This window comes from Falco rusticolus, chromosome 6 (genome assembly GCF_015220075.1).
Source record: "Falco rusticolus isolate bFalRus1 chromosome 6, bFalRus1.pri, whole genome shotgun sequence".
NCBI lineage: Eukaryota > Metazoa > Chordata > Aves > Falconiformes > Falconidae > Falco > Falco rusticolus.
The window spans coordinates 63392167-63414560 of NC_051192.1; the positions used below are offsets into that span (position 1 = coordinate 63392167).

Consider the following 22394-nt stretch of genomic DNA (forward strand, 5'->3'; position numbering starts at 1 on the left):
AAACATAGTTGAAACTTGTATGGTTTTTTGGCTCTAATAAGCATTACAGAAGCAATTATTGGTGAGTCATAACCTGTTCTTACAATTGGTTTATTTGTCCATTTATATTGAATGCATACATAGGCTTACAGGCATGCTTACTTTTTTGCCTGCTGAAGACTAAAATACTTTTTGGTTTGGCCTTTCTCTCTGGAATTTTATGCTGCCTTTCTAAGGTATAATTAGGTTTAGTGCTTCACACTTTCGAATATTGGCAGAGTTATCTATGTTCATTACTTTGGAGTCATAAAGGTACTCTTGAACACCACATACTAAGATAAGTAAGGAGAACAGTATGATAGTAGAAAATATATACTGAAAGGCTGTTTCCTTCAGCATTTTTAATTGTATTTCACTTTTCAAGTTTTTGTAAAACTGATGTTTAAAAAGCAGAACAGCAACTGAAGAATAGGCTCTCCCCAGTAGGAGTTTCTGGGAGAGGTTTGGATACCTGTGTGACACAACACAAGGGGTTCAAATGCTTCTGTGGAAATGCCTGAATTTTATGCAAAAAGCCTTAAGTTCTTGAGATAGATGCCTTATTCAGACCAGTAAATGGATCCTGTCCTGTTGTCTTTCAGCATTCATTTGTGCTTTAAAAAAAAGCCTTTGAGCTGGTGGGGGGAAAACTCTTTACTTTTAGGAAATACAATTTTTTTTATTATGCTTTTTTCTTTAATGCTCCTGTGTTATGGACTTTGAACTTCCAGTGGCATAATCTATTCGGTTTTTGTTTAGAACCCCATTGTCCCTCTGTATAGCTGTAAAAAGAAGATTATAGTCCCATTTAGCAGCTCTTAAACTTGGTGCTTTGGCTCTCAGTATTGGGCTGTACTAGATGTGTACATTTTACCACTGTCTAATGGCCTGGTTACAAGTTGGATTCAAATTCAGGTTCTCAAAATCGCTGCTGTCCTGGATGGTTGTGGAGATCATGTTTCTTATGGGGAAGGTCAGAGCAGTAGGCAAGTCTAAATGGGATTTCCTGAGTGGGAACTAGAAATTATGGTACACAAAGACTTTTTTTTTTTTTACAAAGGGGAGCAAATTCTTTGATATCTTGGAAAAATAATGAACATCATGCTTATGCTTCAGAGGCTGTCTGCAGACTTGGAGAACAGCTCCACAATAGTTTATGCCCAACATGTATTTATATTGACCTCATGTTGTCATGGTGTCTCTATTACTATACTTCAAATGAAGATTGAGTCTGTAGAATTCAAGCCTATATCAGAGAATTAATCCCATGTTTGGGAAGCAGTGGAGTAGCTGAAGTGGGCTCAAGGCGTAATTAGAAATTATGAAAGAATTGTGGGATAGTTGCCTTATTGGACAAATTTTTTTCATTGCTTTGTAGTTTGATGACTTGCAACCAACAAACAGGTGCTCGCTATGTGTTTCAGAGGGCAGTCTTTGTAGTGAGAGCTAGGCATTTGGATGCAGTGTGATCATTAAGCATTTCGTGCTTGGGGGTTTTCCACGTGGTTTAAGTTGTTAGTGGAAAACTGAGGCATTAAATTACTCTAAAAATAACATTAACTTTTTTTTTTTAAAGAGAGTTTAATTTCTAGAAAACACAGTGGAATCTGTGCCTTATGACAGGGAAATAATTTTAAATCGGCGAATTTTCTGAATCATCCTATAGTAATCAATAAATGGTAACACAAAGGCTAGGTATTGGTTCTCCTGCCTACTTAAAACCAACCAAACTTTTCCCATTTAGACTATGGTTACACTGCATATTATGTAATGCTATATGTTGGAAGAACATATGAAATTTTTGTGGTAACTGTGTGAAAGGCTGTGCAGAAGATTACCTCTGGCAGCTAAGACTATGGAACTATTTGTATTTTTCGTAAATCACTCAAAGTTTTAGTATATGCCATGTAAGTAAGTGATGCGTGCAGGAATTAAACTTGCATTTCTCAGTTAATTTACAGCTGCTTCTGAATGCAGAGGTTTTTTAGACCTTATTGACAAATCCAAAGTGGAATATTTCAGCAGATTTTACTCCTCCCTCATAGACTGGCCCTTGAGTCATAAAATTATTAACTATATACTGAATTTGGTGCAGTAGACTTACCAGAATCTTGTCATGTGCAGAAACACAAACCAAATACATTCCGTTTTGTTAAATAGCTGAGTAATACAATTTTGAAAATACTATATATAGAAACATCAGAAAGCTGTAATACAGCCATTGTTTTGAGATTTGTAGGTTGTCTTTTTGTAAGAACTGGGTAATGAGTTGAAAGCAATGAGCGCTATAATTCTGCTCTTCCTAAAGTCTAAAGACTCTGTTGTTTTCCAGTACATTGCCTTAAAAGAGAAGTGATAACAAAATGAAAAGCTTCATTTCAAAACCTAACTCAAATTCACACATAGGTCAAAACAAAATTTCATTGTATTTGAAAAGAATTTTACTTTTTAACTGCATTACCACTTGTGGGGTTCATGACTCAGACGCATGCTCATACACACACGCACGCGCACACACGTTTCATTGCATGCCAGTGGGTAGTGTGTGAATTTCAGGAAAAGTGTTTATATACTTGATTTTAGCACTTGAAAGGTGGGAGCATATGGAGTCATCTGTTAAAATGGAAGTGTATTTGTAATTTTGAGATCTCTATAGCTTCTAGAAGTGACTTGTTAAAAGTCAGGGTTCTTATTTGGACCCTTTACACTGATGTGCTGATAAGACTTTTGGAAACGTGGATAGTGTTTGTTTTCTTGAAATCTGTTAGTAAAAAGGGATAAAAATGAACCTGGTGATAAAAGTAGTGATTAGTGTTAACTGATATTTCTGGGGAAAAAGAACTATTTCTGTTTTAAAAAAATGGTTTTTATATTTGTTTTATAATAATTAACATTGTCCTTCCTTTAAAATTGTATTTGTATTGAACAACATGCATCAATGTATTTCCTGCAAAACAAAGCTCAAATACTGTCTGCTATAAAAATCTATTTATAGATTCATAAAATCTAGTATTTGTGGAAGCCTTCAGATTGGTTACCACAAATATGGGAAGTTCTAGTGATGCTATTATGTATCACACTTTTTTTTTTTTTACAATTGTCTTGGGGGTATTATGAATCATTCTAAGTTTTATTGAGCATCTGATTTTGAGTTTAGCAGGTCAGAGTGGAATTATCTGAATTACCCTGAAATTCTCATTTTCCCATATTCAAAACAGATGTTGGAGTGTAGCTACCAAAACCACTCCAACTCTGTTCCTCCAGAAAACCATGCCAGAGCACCTATTTGCTCTGGGGAGGGTAGAAGGGGGTCAGTTGCTGAGGGATTTTGAAGACCTCACTCCAGAGCTTTTGATTGAATTCTGTTCAATGCAAAAAATAAAGCTATTAGTAATTGTTATTTTCACTTTATTAAACTGAACTAGAGGATGTGTTTTGTTGAAATAATTTTTATTTTATTACTACATTTTGATTTGTGTAATTGTTTGTCCCTTTTTTGTTACATTTTTTTTTTCCATAGCCATTCTTTGCCCCATATCTTTACATGCCAAGGTATTACCCTGGCAGTTCTCATCTCATCTCACGTCCACCACTAAAAACGAGTTTGTCCAGAGATCAGAACAATGGCCTAGTAAGTATTTTGAAGGATAATTCAAATACTAACCTAGACAATAAATATAGTGAGTAATGAAAAATTAAGATTATTAATGATGTTTTACTATTAGACAAGTACAAGCTCTTTATTATAAATATTTTAAGCAAAGGTGGTGTTAACATGTAATGTAAAATGTATTTTGTTTTATCTTTAGAAGTTCCTTACAGAGGAAAACCAATTCTAACATCCAAATATTGAGGTTAGAGGAGTATGACCTGTAATACTGGCAGGAAAATAATTTAATGAAAATGCCAACTGTACTATAGTAAATAAAGTGATGTAGTGTAATATTTTAAGAGAAAGACAGCTACTTGTATATTTGTGTTAATATTTTTTTAATAACACAAATTCTGTGACATGTCTGGAGAATATAAAATGACATCCTTTAATATTAGAAATTGGAAGGCCTTAATAAAAAGTTAAAAGGAATGTTTTAAATATTTAAGTAAAACAAAATACATTTTATCTTAAGTATGCATCAGTTGTAGCTTGGTTTTGCAAGTACATATAATTCAACATTACCCATTGAAAAGGAAATATGAGCAGACTTTTCTAGCTTCCTGTAGAATAATAAAATTCCTATTTAACAGTATTTATTTTACTGACAGATGGCTGCTCAAATGAAATTAAGAACTAAGGAAAGCTAAAAATGTAAAAGCCTCACTTGTCAGTCACTTTAATTCTAGGATATTGATACAATGAACAGAGCTATTAAAAGGTGGTAAAATCTTTAATCACTTAAAGAAAACAAATATGTTTCTGTTGAATTATGTATTATTGCGAGATCGTTCTCATTCACTGTTTACTTCATATTTTCTGTTGAGCCCTTGATCATTTTACCCAAACCATAATATTTTGTTGTTGTTAGGATGTTATCAAGGAAGATGCTGATGAGGGGCTTCCTTCACCCACAGACCCCTCAATGGTAAATGAGTAGTCATGTGGTGTGGAAATTTTAGCATCTCATTGCTTTTTCAGCAGTAATGAGTCTGCATTAATCATAACTGCAGTTCACTAACACTGCATCAGTGGCTTTGGTGGGCAAATAGAGTAGTTGAAAACTAATGTAGTTTGTGAATGAATTTAAGAGCTAATGTTTCACTTAAAAGATGTATTATATTTTTCCCTGTAGTTTTCCCCTTACTTTTCTCAGTAGCTATGGTGAGCTTTCAGTAAAGAGAGTGTTGTGGTAGTTAAACAGTGACGAATGACAGCTGGTCATTCACCACTTAGATTTTAGAATGAAATAACTGTGGTTTTTCTGCTTTAGTCAGCTCTCCCACCTGATCCCTGCTTGTTTAGTTGGTGACATAAAGCTATTGCAGTTAATACAGTATAATGCAACTACAGATAGCAATCTTAAAAAGTAATAATTGTTGATCATAAGCTTATTCATGAGTCAGAATGCTAACATCTACCTTTTTCATTACTTCATTTTATTCTAAGTGGTATCTGTTTTAACTCTTAATTGTGAGTATTGATGGAAAATCATTATGTATTACCAAAACAAAGAGGTTAATATGATTGTCATCATTCTCTTAATACTTTCTGCCAATAGTTGTTGGCAACAGTTATAGTTTGATCCCAGTTATTTTTTCTTCTAGTAAATAATTGGAAAAAATGTCTTTCCATTGTTGTGCAATGGAGAAGAACCCACACATATTCCAGAACTGTATTTAACTGCACATAACTTTCACTGAGCACCCATGTACAGGCAATGCAATGCAAAGTGTACCCTAAAGTGCTCAGTCCCAGGTCGTTAGCTACGTTGTGTGAAGGGACAACTTTAGAGTAAGTTTTCCTTGTAGTATATTTTCGGTGATGTTGAAGTCTTCCCTGTGTTTGATTCGTTATCTTGGTACCCCATTCTCTTCCTACTCCTTTGCAGCTTGTCAGTGCAAGGAGAAAAAGCAAGGACTTTTGAGGAAGTAGTAGAGTGATGTCTAAAGTATGTGTGCATCTGTGAGCGTGAGAAGGGATACAGGGCTGGAAAAGTGGGATTTAGTCTCAGAACAAAGTAGTGAATGAGCTCCAGCAGCAGACCTGGACCTGGTTGCTCCTCCTGCTTGCTGATGTGAGTGTGTATTTTAAGCACATATAGGCTGCAGTTTCAGGCAGCAATTCAAGAGACTCGTGCAAGTTGTGTAGTCTGTTGGCTGTAGGTAAGAAAATACAGGGGTTAAACTTTAAAAATAAACTTTCTTTGAAATAATGATAATGAAGGATTTTATTAAATCTGGTTTTGAGTTTAATTTATACTACTGTCAGTCTATGGAGTACAGCACATCAGATCATACAGTTTTCAAAGACATAACAGTATTTAACCTACAGTGTAAATATAAAATTTTGAATTTTTGAAAATCTCTTGGGTAGTTGACAAGAATGTTGTGTGGGTATGTTATTTTGTGTGCCTGACAGGGTGCCTCATCAGGGTTTCATCTATTCTGAAAACACTTCTTTTGTAGACTTGATTGAAATTTCTGTGAAAGGAACAGTATTATACTTGGTTTATGTACTGCAATTATCCATAGGTGATGGGTACAATAATTTCATCCAGCTGTTTAGGTAGTTCTTAATTGATGGGTCATTGCTAGTTGATAAAAGATACAGCTTTTACTTATTAAATGGATTGGTGCATGCAAAGTAATGAAGTAAACTAAAAAACTGTATGAAGTAGTTAATGAACACCAAGATGTGTGATTGGTTCAGTGATTGAAAACAAGAGGAGTGTGTAGAATCAAAATTGTCATTCATGCAAAACTGGCAAGGAGCCAGAAATGTTGTGATTTTACTTCCGTGTAAAATAGAGAATAATCATTGTTTTGAATGTTCAGGTCTTACTGGGCAAAAAAAAAAAAAAGTTTCATGAGGAGTGTCTTTTTTTTTTCCCATATGTATGGATCATCATTGCTATTCATTGCATGAGTTGACAGAGCTGCGTTGAGGATGTTACATGATCTAGTTAAGGCCTTGCCATCATTGTCAGTGAGATATTTGAGTTGACTGAGTTCTGAAATTTCAGATCCTAATCATTAGTCTTGTAAAGTCGGTGTAAGTCTAGATTAACTTAGTGGAAATCAGAAATATTTTGAGAGCAGTTATCGCTTCTGCCACCTTCTGTATTTGGAGTCTGTTGCTGATGATAAAACTTGTCTATCTCAGACTGTAGTTTACTGTTCTTTACTGAATGGATCAAAACGTAGATGGCAAACCAGTAAGTTTACCAATACCATCTATGTTGTTGTATCGACACGAAGGTTGTTGCAAATTTTTGGGGTATCAGCTTAAATCACTAATGAAAATAGACTTAAGATGTCAACCTTTGCACATCTGTGATGGAGGCAAACACGCATTTCTGCTGACTTTACAAATGGTTATGTCTGACAGGAACTGCAAAAACTTATGTAGGGCTCTTCTGAAGAGTTTGTTGTTGGATTGCAGTGTTACCTGTGTCCGTTCATAGTATCCGTTGTTGTCTTAGATATCAAACGAGCATTAGCAGTGCTTAACTGTCATGAACTTAATTGTGTGCTTTAGTTTGCATTGTTAATTATGACTTGTTAGGATGCAGCTTGTTGCATTATTATTACCTTTTTTAATACATTTTTCTTATTGCATTGAATGTATAATACCTTAAGATGTAGTATGTGTGCTTTGAACAAGAACTAACACAGCCCAGAGCACGTAGTGTAGATAAATGTACAATACTTGAAACTGTAAGTGCTTTTCAAAAGTTTGAGGATGAATGAAAATGCGTGGCATGGGAGTTTTCATATGGATTATCCAGACGCTTTTAACGTAGCACTTTTGTGCTTTGAATATTTGTTCTTAAAAGTACCACCTTCATCAGTTGTGGGGGTGGGGGTGGTTTACTTTTGTTTGGGAGGGTGTGGTTAGATAGAAGTGTTCAAAGTTATTTGAGATACATTGGTGCTGTAATGTGATCTTGAAATGGCAGGAGGATGTCTAGTTAAAAGCAGAATTTTCCATCAGAAACATAATGTAAAACCGTTACGCAAACAAAATACAGTAAGTGTTGCTTTTTTACAAGTGCGGAGTGGAGTAGTCTGCTTATAGAAAAATAGCATTTGTATAACATATATTAAATATATATTCTGAAGGTCTATCTTAAAAGTTTCATCACGTTATGAGAATATCCTGTTTCTCTCCTAACACTGATTTCCTCTGTTTACTTTAAATCATGTCATCTGTATGTTCAACCTTTCTGATGTTGCTTTAAGCTGTTGTTTCTTTTCATTCTGTTTTGTCCTTTTCTCAAAGCTGTGTAAGTCTGGGTTAAACAAAAACAGACAGGTACAGCCACTTTCTGTGAATTATTGTTCACTTGTTTCAGAGTCATTGCAGAAGCTATCATACTGGCGCTTCATGCTGGGCTGTCTGTAAACTAGTGCTCATTACTAGCCTTGAGGTTTGTTTTGACAAGCTGCTTTTAGCTTTTGCATGGCAAATACTTTGCAAATACTGTTCTCTAAGCATCTCGAACAAAACCACTAAGGCTAAAAAATGTGTCAGTTTAAGTACGGTTTTAATTCACTTACATGATGACAATATCCCTAAAGCTATTACTTTACTTATTCTTCAGAGAGTGCTTTTTGTAGAAAATGATTTGGATTAATGTGCATCTATTTCAAACAGTTCACACTTCTAACAGAAATAGTCTAAATATTTTAGTGCTTTTCCATATTACTTTATACACAGTAAGCAGAGTTTCTAAACTAACTCTTAATGCATGCAGAAAGAATGACTTGTTCTTGATTGTTAAAAAAATATTTTGATCTGAAGGAGAATTGTTAAATTGGAAGCATATTTGTAGATACATGATAGATAATGTATTTAATAGACCCAGAGAATAAAGGCAATTGCTTACACACACTGCTTAGGGATCATTTATTTTAGTAGTGCCCAGTGCTGCAATGTAATTTTTGGCTATAACATTTTCTTTTATTCTACTTGATAACCTTTCTTGCAAAAAATAATTAAGATTTGAATTATCTTAATACTTTTTCTTTATTGATGTATTATCTAACACATACCAATAGTAAATAGTGTGTTTATGGAGAAGAAAAACTCAAGGCAATTTTTTTAAAGAGGAAAAAGAGATGTACATAAAAAGAGGTATATGATAAATAGTTTATGGGTAAAGATTCTTCCTGTCATTTTCATCAGTTTGATGGTTGGATTATATCCTTACCACGATAAAAATTTTAGCTGTGCTAAAAGTCAGACTAGATTAAGACCTAAACTCCCTCCTTTATATGCCTAGTATGATAATTAATGAGGTATTGTAGACACCTAATTAGGGAGACATTGCAGAATCTGAAAAGTAACTGTCTTGTCCTCAGAAGGAATACCAAGCCCCTAAATTAGCTGTATTCCCTAGACTGTAGTGGAATTATAATGCTTAATTTTTAAACTTTAATTTAGGTAGACTAGCTACCCAGAAAATAGGGTATAACTTTTGTTTGTGTAGTGTCTGGTTGATGTCACATAAAAATATAAGTGGTCAAAGGAACAAAGGTTGGTGCCCCAGCTCTGTTTTCAGGCAAGCGTGCGAACTACTAGCTTAGGTTTTTGCATGACTTCCTGGAGTGTTCTTGAGTGAAGTTGATAGTTTGACAGTTTTAAGTTCATTTCAAGCATATCTGGCAGAGAACTTTGGGGAAATAACATGTAATAACATCTAAATCTGAAATTCAGAGTAGCTTAGGTGGGGAGCGTGCCTACCCCTCCAGATCAGGCTATCTCTGATAACAGTAAGTTAGAAATTACTCTGAAGTTAGGTAATGGGTAGTAGGTAATGGGTTTTGGATTGCTGCCTTGGAATTAATAGTTGAATAAATTCTCCTTAAATATCCTGCTTTAGATAATTCAGATATGGTTAATGCCATCCTGCATGATAATCCTTGGTTTTCACAAGCAATATATTTGGATCTATTAATTTATATTAATTCTGCAAGATTAAATAATTTGAAGTAAATAAATAAAACCGGAAGCAAGTATTGTGACTAAAAACAGTCTTCATTGCTGATTTGAGGGTCAAACTTGATTAACTGAACTCTGGATAGTCAAAATACACTTTTACATCCCAGGTGTTACACATGTGCTGATGAGCTCTGAAGCTTTAGAAGCTCTTCTGCACCTCCCAAAATGAGCTTCATTTGGTGCATGGTCTACAGTGCTGGAACCAAAATTCAATGTTTGGAAAAAGGGGGAGTGTGCAACGTCCTTCCCAGGAGGAGGTTGTACAAGATATTTCCTAGCTGATAAACTGCTTCTGATTTTGCTTTTGGGAATTTGGAATCACTAGTGTAACTGTTTAGAGCTTTGCACTTCGCTCCTACTTAATGCACAGGTCCCCATCCAGGGAGAACGTGGGCTTTTTTGAGAGCATACGGTCTTAGTATACTGACTACCTGCAGATGCATTTGTTTTCTTGTTCCACACTTTGGAATTCCCAGAAGCTGGCAACGTTAGCAGGACAACTTCTGTGTTACAGATCTGAGTTGTGAATAATTTCTACCTAAATCTGGCCAAAGTTGAAGATACGTGAAGCATTGTCATAGTATCTTGGAGAGCAGTGGTCGCTGCTCTGTGTTTCTGTACTGTGGCGTACAACCCCTTGTTTGATCTTGGATAAACAGGGCTGAAGGAACCTCTGGATGTTGCTAAATTTTTCCTGTGTTGCTAAACAGATGTTGCTAAAATTGTCCAATAAATCCAAGCAATTGAGGAGTTTCATTTTAGGTCATCTTCGTATGATACTAAACCAGGAGTTTTTAAACAGGACAGGAAAATCTAAGTTCTGCCTGCATTATTTTAAAAAAATGGGAAAAAAAACCCCAACCAAACCCTAAACCAAACTAACTACTAAAATTAGGGGGTAACTCTTTAGTAAAGGTGCATTTGAAATTGATTAACCCTTACTTAATATTCCTGATTTTTATGTTGCTTTCCTTAAATAACATTATTTAAGAGACTTATTGTCCCACATAGGTAGGACTCAAGATACTGTGTTTTTTCTCATATAAATACCTATAGTAAATGTTTCCCGATATGGAGATCTTCTGATAGTAATAAAAAAGTGCCTGTGCATTCTTATTCTCATCTCTTAGTTTTAAAAGGTAGTTGAACACAGCTTGATTTGTGTTAGTGTATATTGTAAAATTCTGGGTTTACTGAGTATCTGAACAAATCTTATGAGCCCATTTTCTCACTTCTTACAGGGAGCAGGAACAGGCACAGGATCGACTGCAGGAGTATCACATGTGTCTCTGAGCACAATGAGTGTGGAAGCTGTGTGTGAGAAGCTGAAGCAGATAGATGGTCTGGACCAGAGCATGCTACCTCAGTACTCTGCAACTATAAGAAAGGTATCAGCTGAATTTCGTTAATGTATTTAGTACCTAAACATGGAGATAAACAAGGAAAAGGAAATATTTAGTTGCCTGTTGTCTTGAAAATGTTTATTGAAACACACCGAATACCAAAACAACCTGTTAACTTCTATGCCTGCTAAGTTTGGAAAACATTTTAATATGAGCATGTATTTTTCAGAGAAAATACTCTCTCTCAAAAAGGAAAAACAGACTCAGAAATATGAATGCTGATGAGACTGGTTATTTTGAGAAAAATGTTTTCAAAATTGCCACGTGTAGATGAATAGGGTTGCAAATTATATATCCAGGTAGCAACATCCCTTTTTTCCCCTCCCTGTGAGAAATTGGCACATCTCTTCTGTTGTAAATGAGTGGTGAATATGGTTCCATGTCTCTCTTGTCACAGTATTTTCTTCAGAAAAAGGCCATTGTGCATTTTTCTGTTACTGTTCTTTTCTCTGAGACATTAGCACAGAATCATTTTTGTCTTTATTACTTTTTTCATTATTCTGTGTGCTCCTTTTTGTGGTGGGTTGACCTTGGCTGGACACCAGGTGCCCACCAAACTGCTTTATCACTCCCCTCCTCAGCAGAACAGGGGAGGGAGAAAAGGAAAAACCCAAACTTGTGGGTCGAGATAAAGGTAGTTTAATAAAGCAATAGCAAAGGTCATGTGCGTGGAAGCAAAGGAAAACAAAAGAGGTTATTCTCTATTTCCCATCAGTAGGTGATGCTCGGCTGCTTCCTGGGAAGTAGGGCTTCAGTATACATACTGGTTGGCCTGGAACATAGAAGTCATAAATAAGATTTTTAATAGTAATGTAAAAATAATATAACACCCCCTCTTCCTCCTCCTTTCTTATAGCTTTTATATTTGAGCAGTTGTCATATGCTATGGAATATCTCTTTGGTCAGTTTGGGTCAGCTGCCCTGGCTATGTCCCTTCCCAAGATCTTGCCCACACCCAGCCTACTGGTGAGGGGGAGAATGCTGGAGATGCAGCCTTGGTGCTGTGCCAGCACTGCTCAGCAGCAGCCAAAACACTGGTGTGTGATCAACACCTTTCTAGCTATTAATACAAAGCACGGCACTGTGAGGGCTGCTGTGAGGCTCAGCCAGACCCAATACATTTTTACAAAGAAAGAAGGGAAAACTGAAGGTTGTCATTAGTGAATGTTTTTGCTGAGCTCGCTTTGTCCTGGTACCTGTCATACCTTAAAAAATACAGGGAGGATGTTAATTCAAGTATTAAGAGTCAGGTTTATCATAGGAAGCTTCAGCGGTGTTGCTTAAAGCAAGAAGTAGGATGTCAGATTGCAGCTCATTAAGTGTAGCTGCAAAAAATTCCAGTTGCATCAGTGGCTCTAGAGTGCTAAAAGAATGTACTTATCAGTTACCTCTAATCAGATCCCTCTTATTTATATTCTTGCATTTCTTACTGCAAGTGATAGCATGTAAAAAAGGAGGAATGAAAATAGCTTAGCCTGATCTTTTTCCTGGTTTGATTAAGAACATCTGCTTACTGGTATATGGGAACAAAACTGTTGAGAACCCTCAGACTGAGCAGAGCTGTCAACTTGGGTCTTCCATTTGTGGCTATGTTTCTAAGACATGATGGTTCTTTTACGTTCTGTCTATCCACTGATAAACGGCATAAAAAGAAATTACTTCTCATTGTTATGTAATAAAAATGGTTTGGTATTGACTTTGGTGCTGCTGGAAGTTAAACACTATATAAACACGCCTAACACAAGGAATCGCCTTCCTGGAACATAGGTGGTGTTCAGGCACATCTGTCTTAATCTCCAAATGACGATGAAAATTTCAAGTCTAGTCTTTTATTCCTGATGATGGGAGGAATGTAAGCTTGTATTTATGCAGGGAAGGAACTTGATGGAGTTAGTACTGATGGTAGGTGCCTCAAGCCGTGGGTCAGATGATGCCTGGGAATTAATGTCTGATTATCTTCAGATACTTGGGTATCTGCAGTCTGTGTTCAGAGTCTGAGGAATCTAGGCAGATGAATGTGTGTGTGTGAAATTCTCTACCACTGATGTGGTGTTTCCTTATGTCTGTTCATAGAACACAGTCATGTTGTCTTTCATACACACATTTTTGATGGGTTTAATATTATAATTTTTTTCATGACACCTAAGTTCTTGCCCATCAGCAATCATCAATACATATTATTATATAAAAACCTGTGTTTATTTTATAGGATTGTACCTAAGAGCGGTGTTGGGGAATTTCACTAGCAGTCCCCATCAATATATCCAATTTCAATTACTTTTTTAGTCTGATACTGCCGTGCCGTAAGTCTCATATCGATAATTTACATTATTTAATTTTATTGCTTAGGCAAATATAAATGGCCGTGTCTTGGCTCAGTGCAACATCGATGAATTGAAAAAAGAAATGAATATGAATTTTGGTGACTGGCACCTGTTCAGGAGCATGGTAAGATTTTCTGTTCAGTATTCAGGTCTTCATAAATAAGTCTTTTTCATTATGAACCTTATCTTTTTCTCTTTCCTGTTGCCTTTCTTGTTATCATAATCTCTCAGATGATAAGTATTGTCTTAAAACATGCATGCATTTATTGTTTTGTTACTTTGTCTTTTTGTCTTGAGCACTTCAATGGAGGAATGGTTGCCTATGGATTTGCATCTTAATTGTGAACTGTGAAGTTTTGCCTCCTCTTTTTGTAGGATCTGTTTTGCCTGCGTGGGTTCCCTTTTCCCTTTTTAAATTTGCCTATTTTAATGTAATTGTCAGAACTTAATTCTCTTTGAAGCCTCTGTCCTTCTGTTAGAAGTTACTCAGTGAGTTTAAAGTCTGTTAGTGTCAGGAGGTGGACAATCAGGCTGTTAAGAGGTGCCTGGTGGCACATAATTGCATAAGCATAATTTTTAAAGAACCTTAAGCTAAAAATCAAGCCAGTGAGGTTGATCAATACAATATTTGATCGATGCATGCTTGTATAATGCGAGAATGCTGTATTACATACTATTACTGAAGCATACATACAGATATCTAGTTTCCCCCATTTCCCTCCACCTGGTTTGAAAGTTTTACGGTGAGGGTTATGCATCACAAAGAACTGTGTTTTCTCTTAAATATTTTTAGTATATTGCCAGATTTCTCTCTGAAAATAACAGTAAAACCTGCCAAAACACTGGGAATTACCAGATGAGATTTATTGTTAGATTTAGGTTGATTAAGCTATAAAATGGAAGTGTGTGGTTTTGCTTTTAAATTTGTAATTTATCACTTATCTAGTTTTACAAGAATTTAGGTGGTTTGTGGCATATGAGTTTTTTAAGGGTCTAAGCAGTAATAAAATTATTTTTTAAATAACAAAAAAAACTTAAAATGTGATTTGCAGTAAAGACAATGAATGCACTAGATCTCTGTACAGATTTTTCTTCACAGTTTTCCATGATCACGACCACATATGCAAGTACACTTTTACAGTTGTGAATTCCTTGTTCCTATTTTTAATAGAATTATTCTTTAACAATTTTGAGGACTTCTATTTATGTAATTACATTTATACTGTCTCTTTTTGTGTGTTAAGATACTTGAAATGAGAAATTCAGAAAATCAGGCTGTTCAGGAAGATCCTCGTGGAACAACTGAGCATGTTACCACTGCGATTCCTCATAGTGAACTTACGCGTCGTCCTGGGCACAACACCGAGTTGCCTCACACTGAGCTTACAGGTCTTTCTGGTCAAGCTCCCTACACACTTAACTTCAGCTTTGAAGAACTCAACACAATTGGTCTTGATGAAGCTCCTCCACGCCATAGTAACTTAAGTTGGCAGGTATTTGATAGACATGTATTATTCTTCTTGCTTACCTGTGTGGCAAAGGGTTTTTTCCATTCCTGGATACAGACAGGTCAGGAAATAAGTCCACTGTAATAGTTCAGGTACTTCCAGCTCTGTGTCTTGCCAAAGGCCAGTTTTGCAGAGATGTAAACTCTAACCACGCTCTGTGAGTCAAAGTCTTTAGTCTTTGACATCTGAAAACTATTCATCTGTTCCAGTAATCACTCTTCCGTAGGGAAATATCAAAATCCAAGCTGTCATGCTTTTCTCATCTAGCTGAGGGCAGTGTCCTACAAGATTTCTGGTTATCATAGTATTCAGACTTTGTGTATGAAATATGTGTATGAAATATTTTAGCTATGTGCTAGCCAGATGTTATGCTATTAAGGGGATTACAGATACATTTATTGTGACTTTTTAAATAGACAACTGTAGTGCTCCGTGACATCAGAGCCTTGTCCTGATGATGCATAATCTATTCATAGACTCCAGAGCTGACATCCAGGTTATGATCAATTTTCTTCTGTGTCTTATGAAATCACCCAAAGCGTGTGATGTCTTTTGTCCTTTCTAAGAAATAACACAAATCAGTTGATATCTAAATAGTGATTAGAATTAAGAAGGAAAACAAAACAAAAAACCCCAACGCAAACGTTTATCAGTTTTTTCATCTCTGAAAGTTTCAATTAGAAAGTCTTGAAGGTGCATCAAAATATGAAGACACCCCAAATTACTAGCTATAGGTGATATTTTTAATATCCAAAGCTATCACTGAAAAAAGTTTTGAGAAATACACATCCCAGATACCTTTGTGTGTGTGTGTGATACATAGGCAGTAAGGGTAGTCAGGATCACAATATATGTTTTTCCAAACCTAAGTGGCATGAAGTGGCATGACTCAAATTTGTTACACCATGTTTGTATCAAAAGCACAGAAAGTAGTACAAGAAAATCTTTTCTAAAGCACTCTTTAAAATGCAGCTTTACATAAATAACGCTTCTGATGCTTACATAGTTTTTGAAGTTGAATCAAAAGAAGGAAAAAGATAGTTTGTCCTTCAGAAAATGTTACAATTTTCCTGTGGAATTTTTTTCATTGATAGTGATTAAGAAAGAATACTGCCACTGGTGGTGGTGGGTTGACCCTGGCTGGACACAGGGTGCCCACCAAAGCTGCTCTATCACTCCCCGCCTCAGCTGGGCAGGGAAGACAAAATACAATGAAAGGCTCGTGGGTTGAGATAAGGACAGGGAGGGATCACTCGCCTGTTACTGTCATGGGCAAAACAGACTTGACTTGGAGAAATTTTTTATTAGCAATCAAATCAGAGTAGGCTAATGAGAAATAAAACCAAATCTTAAAAACACCTTCCCACCTATCCTGTATCTTCCTGGGCTTAACTTTACTCCTGAATCATTCATCACACGTTGTCTCTGCCGCTCCTTCCTCCTCGGGGCGGGGAGGGCTCCTCACATTCTCCCCCTGCTCCAGCGTGGTTCCCCTGGGGGGGTCACGAGCCCGGCCAGCAAACCTGCTCCAGCCCGCGCTCCTCTCCCCGTGGGGCCACAGGTCCTGCCAGGGGCCGGCTCCAGCGCAGGCTGCCCATGGGTCACAGCCTCCTTTGGGTTTCCACCTGCTCTGGCGTGGGGTCCTCCCCACACTGCAGGTGGGGATCTGCTCCCCTGTGGACCTCCATGGGCTGCAGGGGCACAGCCCGCCTCACCATGGGCTTCATGGGCGGCAGGGGAATCTTGGCTCAGGTGCCTGGAGCACCTCGTTCCTCTCCTTATGCACTGACCTGGGTGTCTGCAGGGCCATCTCTCTCACATATTCTCACTCTCCAGCTGAAGTTGCCATTGCACAGGTTTTTCCTCATCTTAACTGTGCTACCCCTGAGGCACTACCACCGTCACTGACGGGCTGGGCCTTGGCCAGCGGCGGGTCCCTCTTGGAGCCGGCTGGCACTGGCTCTGTCGGACATGGGGGAAACTTCTGGCAGCTTCTCACAGAAGCCACTCCTGCACTCCCCTGCTACCAAAATCTTGCCGTGCAAACCCAATACACTTGTAGAAAGGTGTACTACTGGAAATGCACAGCAAAATCAAATATTTCTCTCTTTGTTGAGGAACCATAGCTGCTGTGAGTATGAATAAATAGTAGTGAATGTGCATAAATGATCGAGTGTTAATATTTCTGTGATTCTTACATTTTGCTTTTCGGATTAAATTGCTTAGGAGTCACAGCAGATAGAAGTCATTTAAACACCTTTTTCCTTTAGTTAATCATGTTCAGCTGTTCCCCAGTATTCTATACAACATTATTGATTTTTATAAAAAGCTGTCAGTAATGTTTGCTTAGTAGTATAGAGGGAATAATGGAATGGTAACCTGTAGATCTCCTATATGTTGCTTGCTGGGGGGGTTATGAGCATCTTCTGAGAAGGAAACAAACGTGTTGGTTTGCATTGCATTTCAGTGCAGAACAAGAAAAAGGAAAAGATGAACAGAAAAAAGAAAGATAAGAAAGATGCACATAAGATTAGGAAAAAGGTGGGGGGAAGCAGAAAAGAAAAACAGGGTGAGAAAGGAGAAGGATGGACCAAGAGGATATATCTATATGATTAAGCAGTTCTGTTCCAAATCTTAAATTCATTCACAGTGTTTGAATCCACACGTTAATTTTCCTGCTTACATTTAGCTTGTTAAAATTACCTGAACCCTTTCAGGTTTTTTTAATAGCGTGTTCTAGTAGAAGGTAGGTTCATTTTCAGTGTTGCCCCAAATAAGACATAGTACCTCAACAGTCTTTCAGTATCTCGCCTCTTGTGCACTGCAAGGTTGAGTACATTCCCTGAATTACTTGTGCTTAAGTCAGTGCCTCAGCTCTAGTGCACTGGCCACTGTACATCTTTTACTGGTGGTAATGAGCAGCCTGTTAAATGCATGACATGAAGCCCTGCGTTCAGCCACAATCCACTGCTTTACTTCTCCAGCGCTGTGCTAGACCTTGGCTGTACCATTTAATAGATGGCCTAGCAACCTGTGCCTGTGGAGTTCTCTGTGTGCACACTAAAAGAGAGCAGAGGTGGAGGCAAAGAGGAATATGTTTGTTCAAGAACTGATTTTTCTGAAATCAGCTGTACACAATGGAATTTTGCCAGGATATACTGGGTTATGTAGGATGAGGGTCTTTGAAAAAATTGTTGAGAGATGTTCAGCATTTAGATGAACTCTTGCTGTCTTTCCAATATAAAATGCTCGTTTTGTAAATGTACAAAAATTTATTAGGAAAGCCCATCTTGACATACAAATTCAATTGTTACAATTACATACTCAAAAGAGTTGGCTTCAAATGGATAAGATGCTTTTTTGTGGAAATCTTCCGTTATGGGGACCAACAATAAGAATACTTTGTAAGTTTAGTGGATGTGTGTGTGATTGCATATAAGTGATTATAGTGAGTGTATTTTAATTATAGCACTGATGATTTCACTTGCATAATCTTTTCACAGCAACAAAAAATCATTTAAGCACATACTTGATGCTTTGAGTTATTTAATTATAAAAGATCAGTAAAAGTAAAAATAAATAGTTCGTTTAACTGTTATCTCTCTTTTCTTCTTTCTTTTTCTTTTCCAGTCACAAACTCGGCGAACTCCAAGTCTTTCAAGTCTTAACTCTCAAGATTCTAGTATTGAAATATCAAAGCTTACTGACAAGGTACAGGCAGAATACAGAGATGCATATAGAGAGTATATTGCTCAAATGTCACAGTTAGAAGGAGGTGCCAATTCTACTACAGTAAGTGGTAGATCCTCCCCTCATAGCTCAAGTGCTTTCTATATGGGGCATAGTACATCAGGGGGTTCCTTGCATTCCAGTTCAGAACAGGAAAAAGGAAAAGATGGTGAACAGAAACAAGATGATGGAAGAAAGTCCTTCTTGCTGAAGAGAAATGATGTTGTTGATTACAGTACTTCAGGTGTTTCTACTAATGATGCATCTCCTTTGGATCCTATTACTGAAGAAGATGAAAAATCTGATCAATCTGGTTCCAAGCTTCTCCCAGGGAAGAAGTCTTTGGAAAGAACAAGTATTTTCCAGGCTGCAGATTTAAAGCTTAAGGGAGTTACTCTCCGGTATCAGAAACTTCCAAGCGATGAAGACGAGTCAGGAACTGAGGAATCAGATAATACCCCACTTCTTAAGGAAGGTAAAGATAAGAAAACAGATGGCAAAACAGAGAAGCAACCGAAATCTCCGGAACATGGATCTGAACCTATTAGAACCTTCATTAAAGCAAAGGAGTATTTGACAGATGCCCTTTTGGATAAAAAAGATTCGTCTGACTCTGGTGTAAGATCCAATGAAAGTTCTCCAAATCATTCCCTCCATAATGAAGGAGCAGATGATTCACAGCTTGAAAAGGCAAATCTCATTGAGCTTGAAGATGATAGTCACAGTGCAAAAAGAGGAATTCCACACAGCCTTAGTGGCCTTCAAGATCCAGCTGTGGTTCGCATGTCTATTTGCTCAGAAGATAAGAAAAGCCCTTCTGAAAGCAGCTTGATAGCAAGCAGCCCAGAAGAGAACTGGCCAGCTTGCCAGAAAGTCTATAATTTAAATAGAACCCCTAGTACAGTAACCTTAAATAATAACAGTGCTCCAAACAATCGAGCTAATCAAAACTTTGAAGAAATACAAGGTATCAGAGATTCACCTCAAATTATCCTGCATCCTGGCTCAGGTTCTAGTTCAACTGGGGTTCAGAATGAGAACCTGAAGAGTGTTGCTCACAAGCGGAGCCAGCGTTCAAGTTATACCAGGCTTTCTAAAGATTCGTCAGAGCTCCACACTGTTGCAGCCTCAGAAGGGGCTGGTTTTGGAGAAGAAAGGGAGAGCATCCTGTAGAAAGCAGCCAGGTTAAAACAGAGTAGGCCCCCATGAATTGTAGCTTGCTTGGAATTCTTTGTCAGTGTGTGGTTACATTAAGCTCTGTAGTTTAAGCTTTCAGTATTGTAATAGAAGGTCTAGATTATTTTCAGTCATTTTCTTGGAGAGAAGTAATTTTTTTACAAGAAGCAAATTCAGACTTGCCCCATATATAAAAGCAGTACTTGTCAGCATGAAAAATCAGTTCTTTGTTAAGACACTGTGCAAAGGTTTGGTCAGGGGCAGATGTTATGAAAGTGAGTATGATTTAATTGTTGAGATTATGGTGTGATTTTGCTTTTCTTTTGGGATATGTATTACTTATCCCTTCTGAACATTCCAGTTAAGTCTGCATATCTGCAGGTGAAGTTAAGATTGTGCATCTTTGCCATTTGATGTAAGAGATGCCAGAAGATTGAATATCACCTGTGACACCCTTATCAAACTTTCTGTTAATTAGTGGATTAATGTGTGCAACATATATTACGTATGTTGAAATTTGAGTGTTAAGATACCTGTTTGGCTATACGTATGCTTTTACTCTGTGTACGTTCAGTAATTGCTGTTGACTTTGTGAACTTCGGGTAGAGTGGTGGTAATGTTTGTAAGCAACATTGTCTCGACATGTCATTGGATTTGGCAGTTATTTATAAGATAATGCCTTATCATTGATTTAGTGGATCCGTTATTTATTACAGGTATGTAATTTTACAGTTACTGGTCTTAAATAGATGCAACCACCTGAGCTACGTTAAAATACTGTAAGGATGAAGTATGAATGTGATGTCTGAACTTAACGGAGTATCTGTTGCTGTGCATGATCTTCCCTTGGTACAGTGTTTGGTTATGGAAAGAAAAATAATCAAGTTTGCCATTTTAAAAATAATGCATGCTTTTTGGAATCTCATCAGAGCTGTATGCCAGCTTCTTTATTTCTGAAGTACAGTGTTTGAAGATTTTTGTGTCATCTAAATAATGTACCTGAATGTTACTGTAGCAAATACTTGTACTGTCCAGTGAAATTTGCATGTTGAGGAAAAATTGTTCAAACTAGACTCTGGTAGTACAAAGATAATAAAAAACAAAGTGCCATGTTGGGTTTGCGTCCAAATTGTATTTATTGCAGTATTTTATTTCTTCACTTGATAAAAATGTCATATCCATGTTGTTTTGGTTAAACTACTTCATGAATTTAATTAAACAGAATGCATTAAACCTATATTGTTATCAATACAATACTAAATAAGCATCGAGTATAAAAATACATTTGATAAATGGAGTTGCCAGAGCAGACGTCTCTAAAGGAAGTGCTGTGAGCTGCAGAGATGGGGCCACCTCCTGCTGGTCCAAAGCAGTAATCCCACTGTTTGTGGCAATTAACATGTGCTGGTGGTTTGGAGCAGCTTTGTTTCTGTCCTACTGCATCTACAACCAGATGCCTCCAGCAGGACCATGTGGTCGTGGCCTCCGTTGTCTAAATCAAGAGGGTGCTTTTCTGTGCCAGAGTCAACAGAGAAAAACTGGCTTTACCTAGGCTTTTTATTTTTTCATTGCATGAATGTCTCATACTTACAGGACTGGAGTTGTGATCAGTAAGTTTTTGGATTCTGTTAAATTGGTATTTGATTGAATTAAAATTTACTTACCAGAGTGTTACAGAAGTGTTGGAAACTTTGTGTGCATGTATCTTAATATATAAGAAAGATGATTAGTTTAAACAAAAAGCCTCCCAAAACAAAATCAGAAGCCCCTGAAGCCTGTGTAGCTTGCTTGGGAACAGTTTTTTTGGTTTAGGTGGTTCTTCCTATTGAAAAAAAATAAAAAAAAAAGAAAAAGAAAAGAGTATATCGCTACTTTCTGAAATTTTTTGGATGTAGAAGCTTTTTTACATAAAGATACTTAGAAGCATTGTTTCATAAGAGAGGACAAGAAGTGTAGCTTTCATTTAGACATATTGACAGTATTGATGAAAGACATCAGTTATTTCAAATCTGTTCTTCAAATAATCCAAATAGGTGAATTTTAAGTTTCCATATAACTCTGAGATCTTTGTGTTCCTGAAAGTTTTATTCCTCAAGGCTTCATAAAATACCAAAATTGGGTTGAAATGGGTCATTGAGTAGTAAACTTTTCAGTGCTTCTATCTTGTATTCACTAATACCAGCATAATTGCTTATCATCGCTAAGAAACAATAATTGCAAGCAAAGTGTCTGTGTAAGATTTTACAGGTCTTAATGTATTTCTCTTTTTGGGTATGTAGACCTGTGCCCTGTCTGTGATGTGGGTACCTAAAATCATTTCAGTTCCAAACAGTGGTTCAGTCCTGCTTCCTTTAACTGCTTTAACTGCATTATATAGTAATGCATGCTGCAGTTTATATAATCAGATGTGTTCATGGGCTTGTTATTTAACACCTTCCTAGCGAAGTTCCTAGAACCAGCAAAATAAGAGTGCTTCATAGCCAGTTCCAGGACAGTATGCTACAAAAGGTGTTTATTAATGGTCTGGGAAATAAAATTGACTCGTGGAATCTGCTTGCGTAAAAATAACTAGACAGAG

The 22394-nt window shown here is 37.0% G+C and overlaps 1 protein-coding gene across 3 annotated transcripts in view; it reads left to right on the forward strand.

The window, feature by feature from the left end:
* KIDINS220 (kinase D interacting substrate 220) overlaps window positions 1–20945 on the forward strand; it is an 80717-nt gene extending 59772 nt beyond the window's left edge. Inside the window, exons 25-30 of one of the 3 annotated variants that reach the window (XM_037391399.1) lie at window positions 3539–3649; window positions 4542–4598; window positions 10918–11064; window positions 13429–13527; window positions 14648–14896; window positions 18542–20945. In XM_037391399.1, the coding sequence (XP_037247296.1) occupies window positions 3539–3649; window positions 4542–4598; window positions 10918–11064; window positions 13429–13527; window positions 14648–14896; window positions 18542–19813 (1935 nt within the window). In that variant the 3' untranslated portion in view covers window positions 19814–20945. The remainder of the gene's footprint in view (window positions 1–3538; window positions 3650–4541; window positions 4599–10917; window positions 11065–13428; window positions 13528–14647; window positions 14897–18541) is intronic. The other 2 variants (XM_037391401.1, XM_037391402.1) reach the window with 2 other exon arrangements.
* The last annotated feature ends 1449 nt before the right edge of the window (window positions 20946–22394 follow it).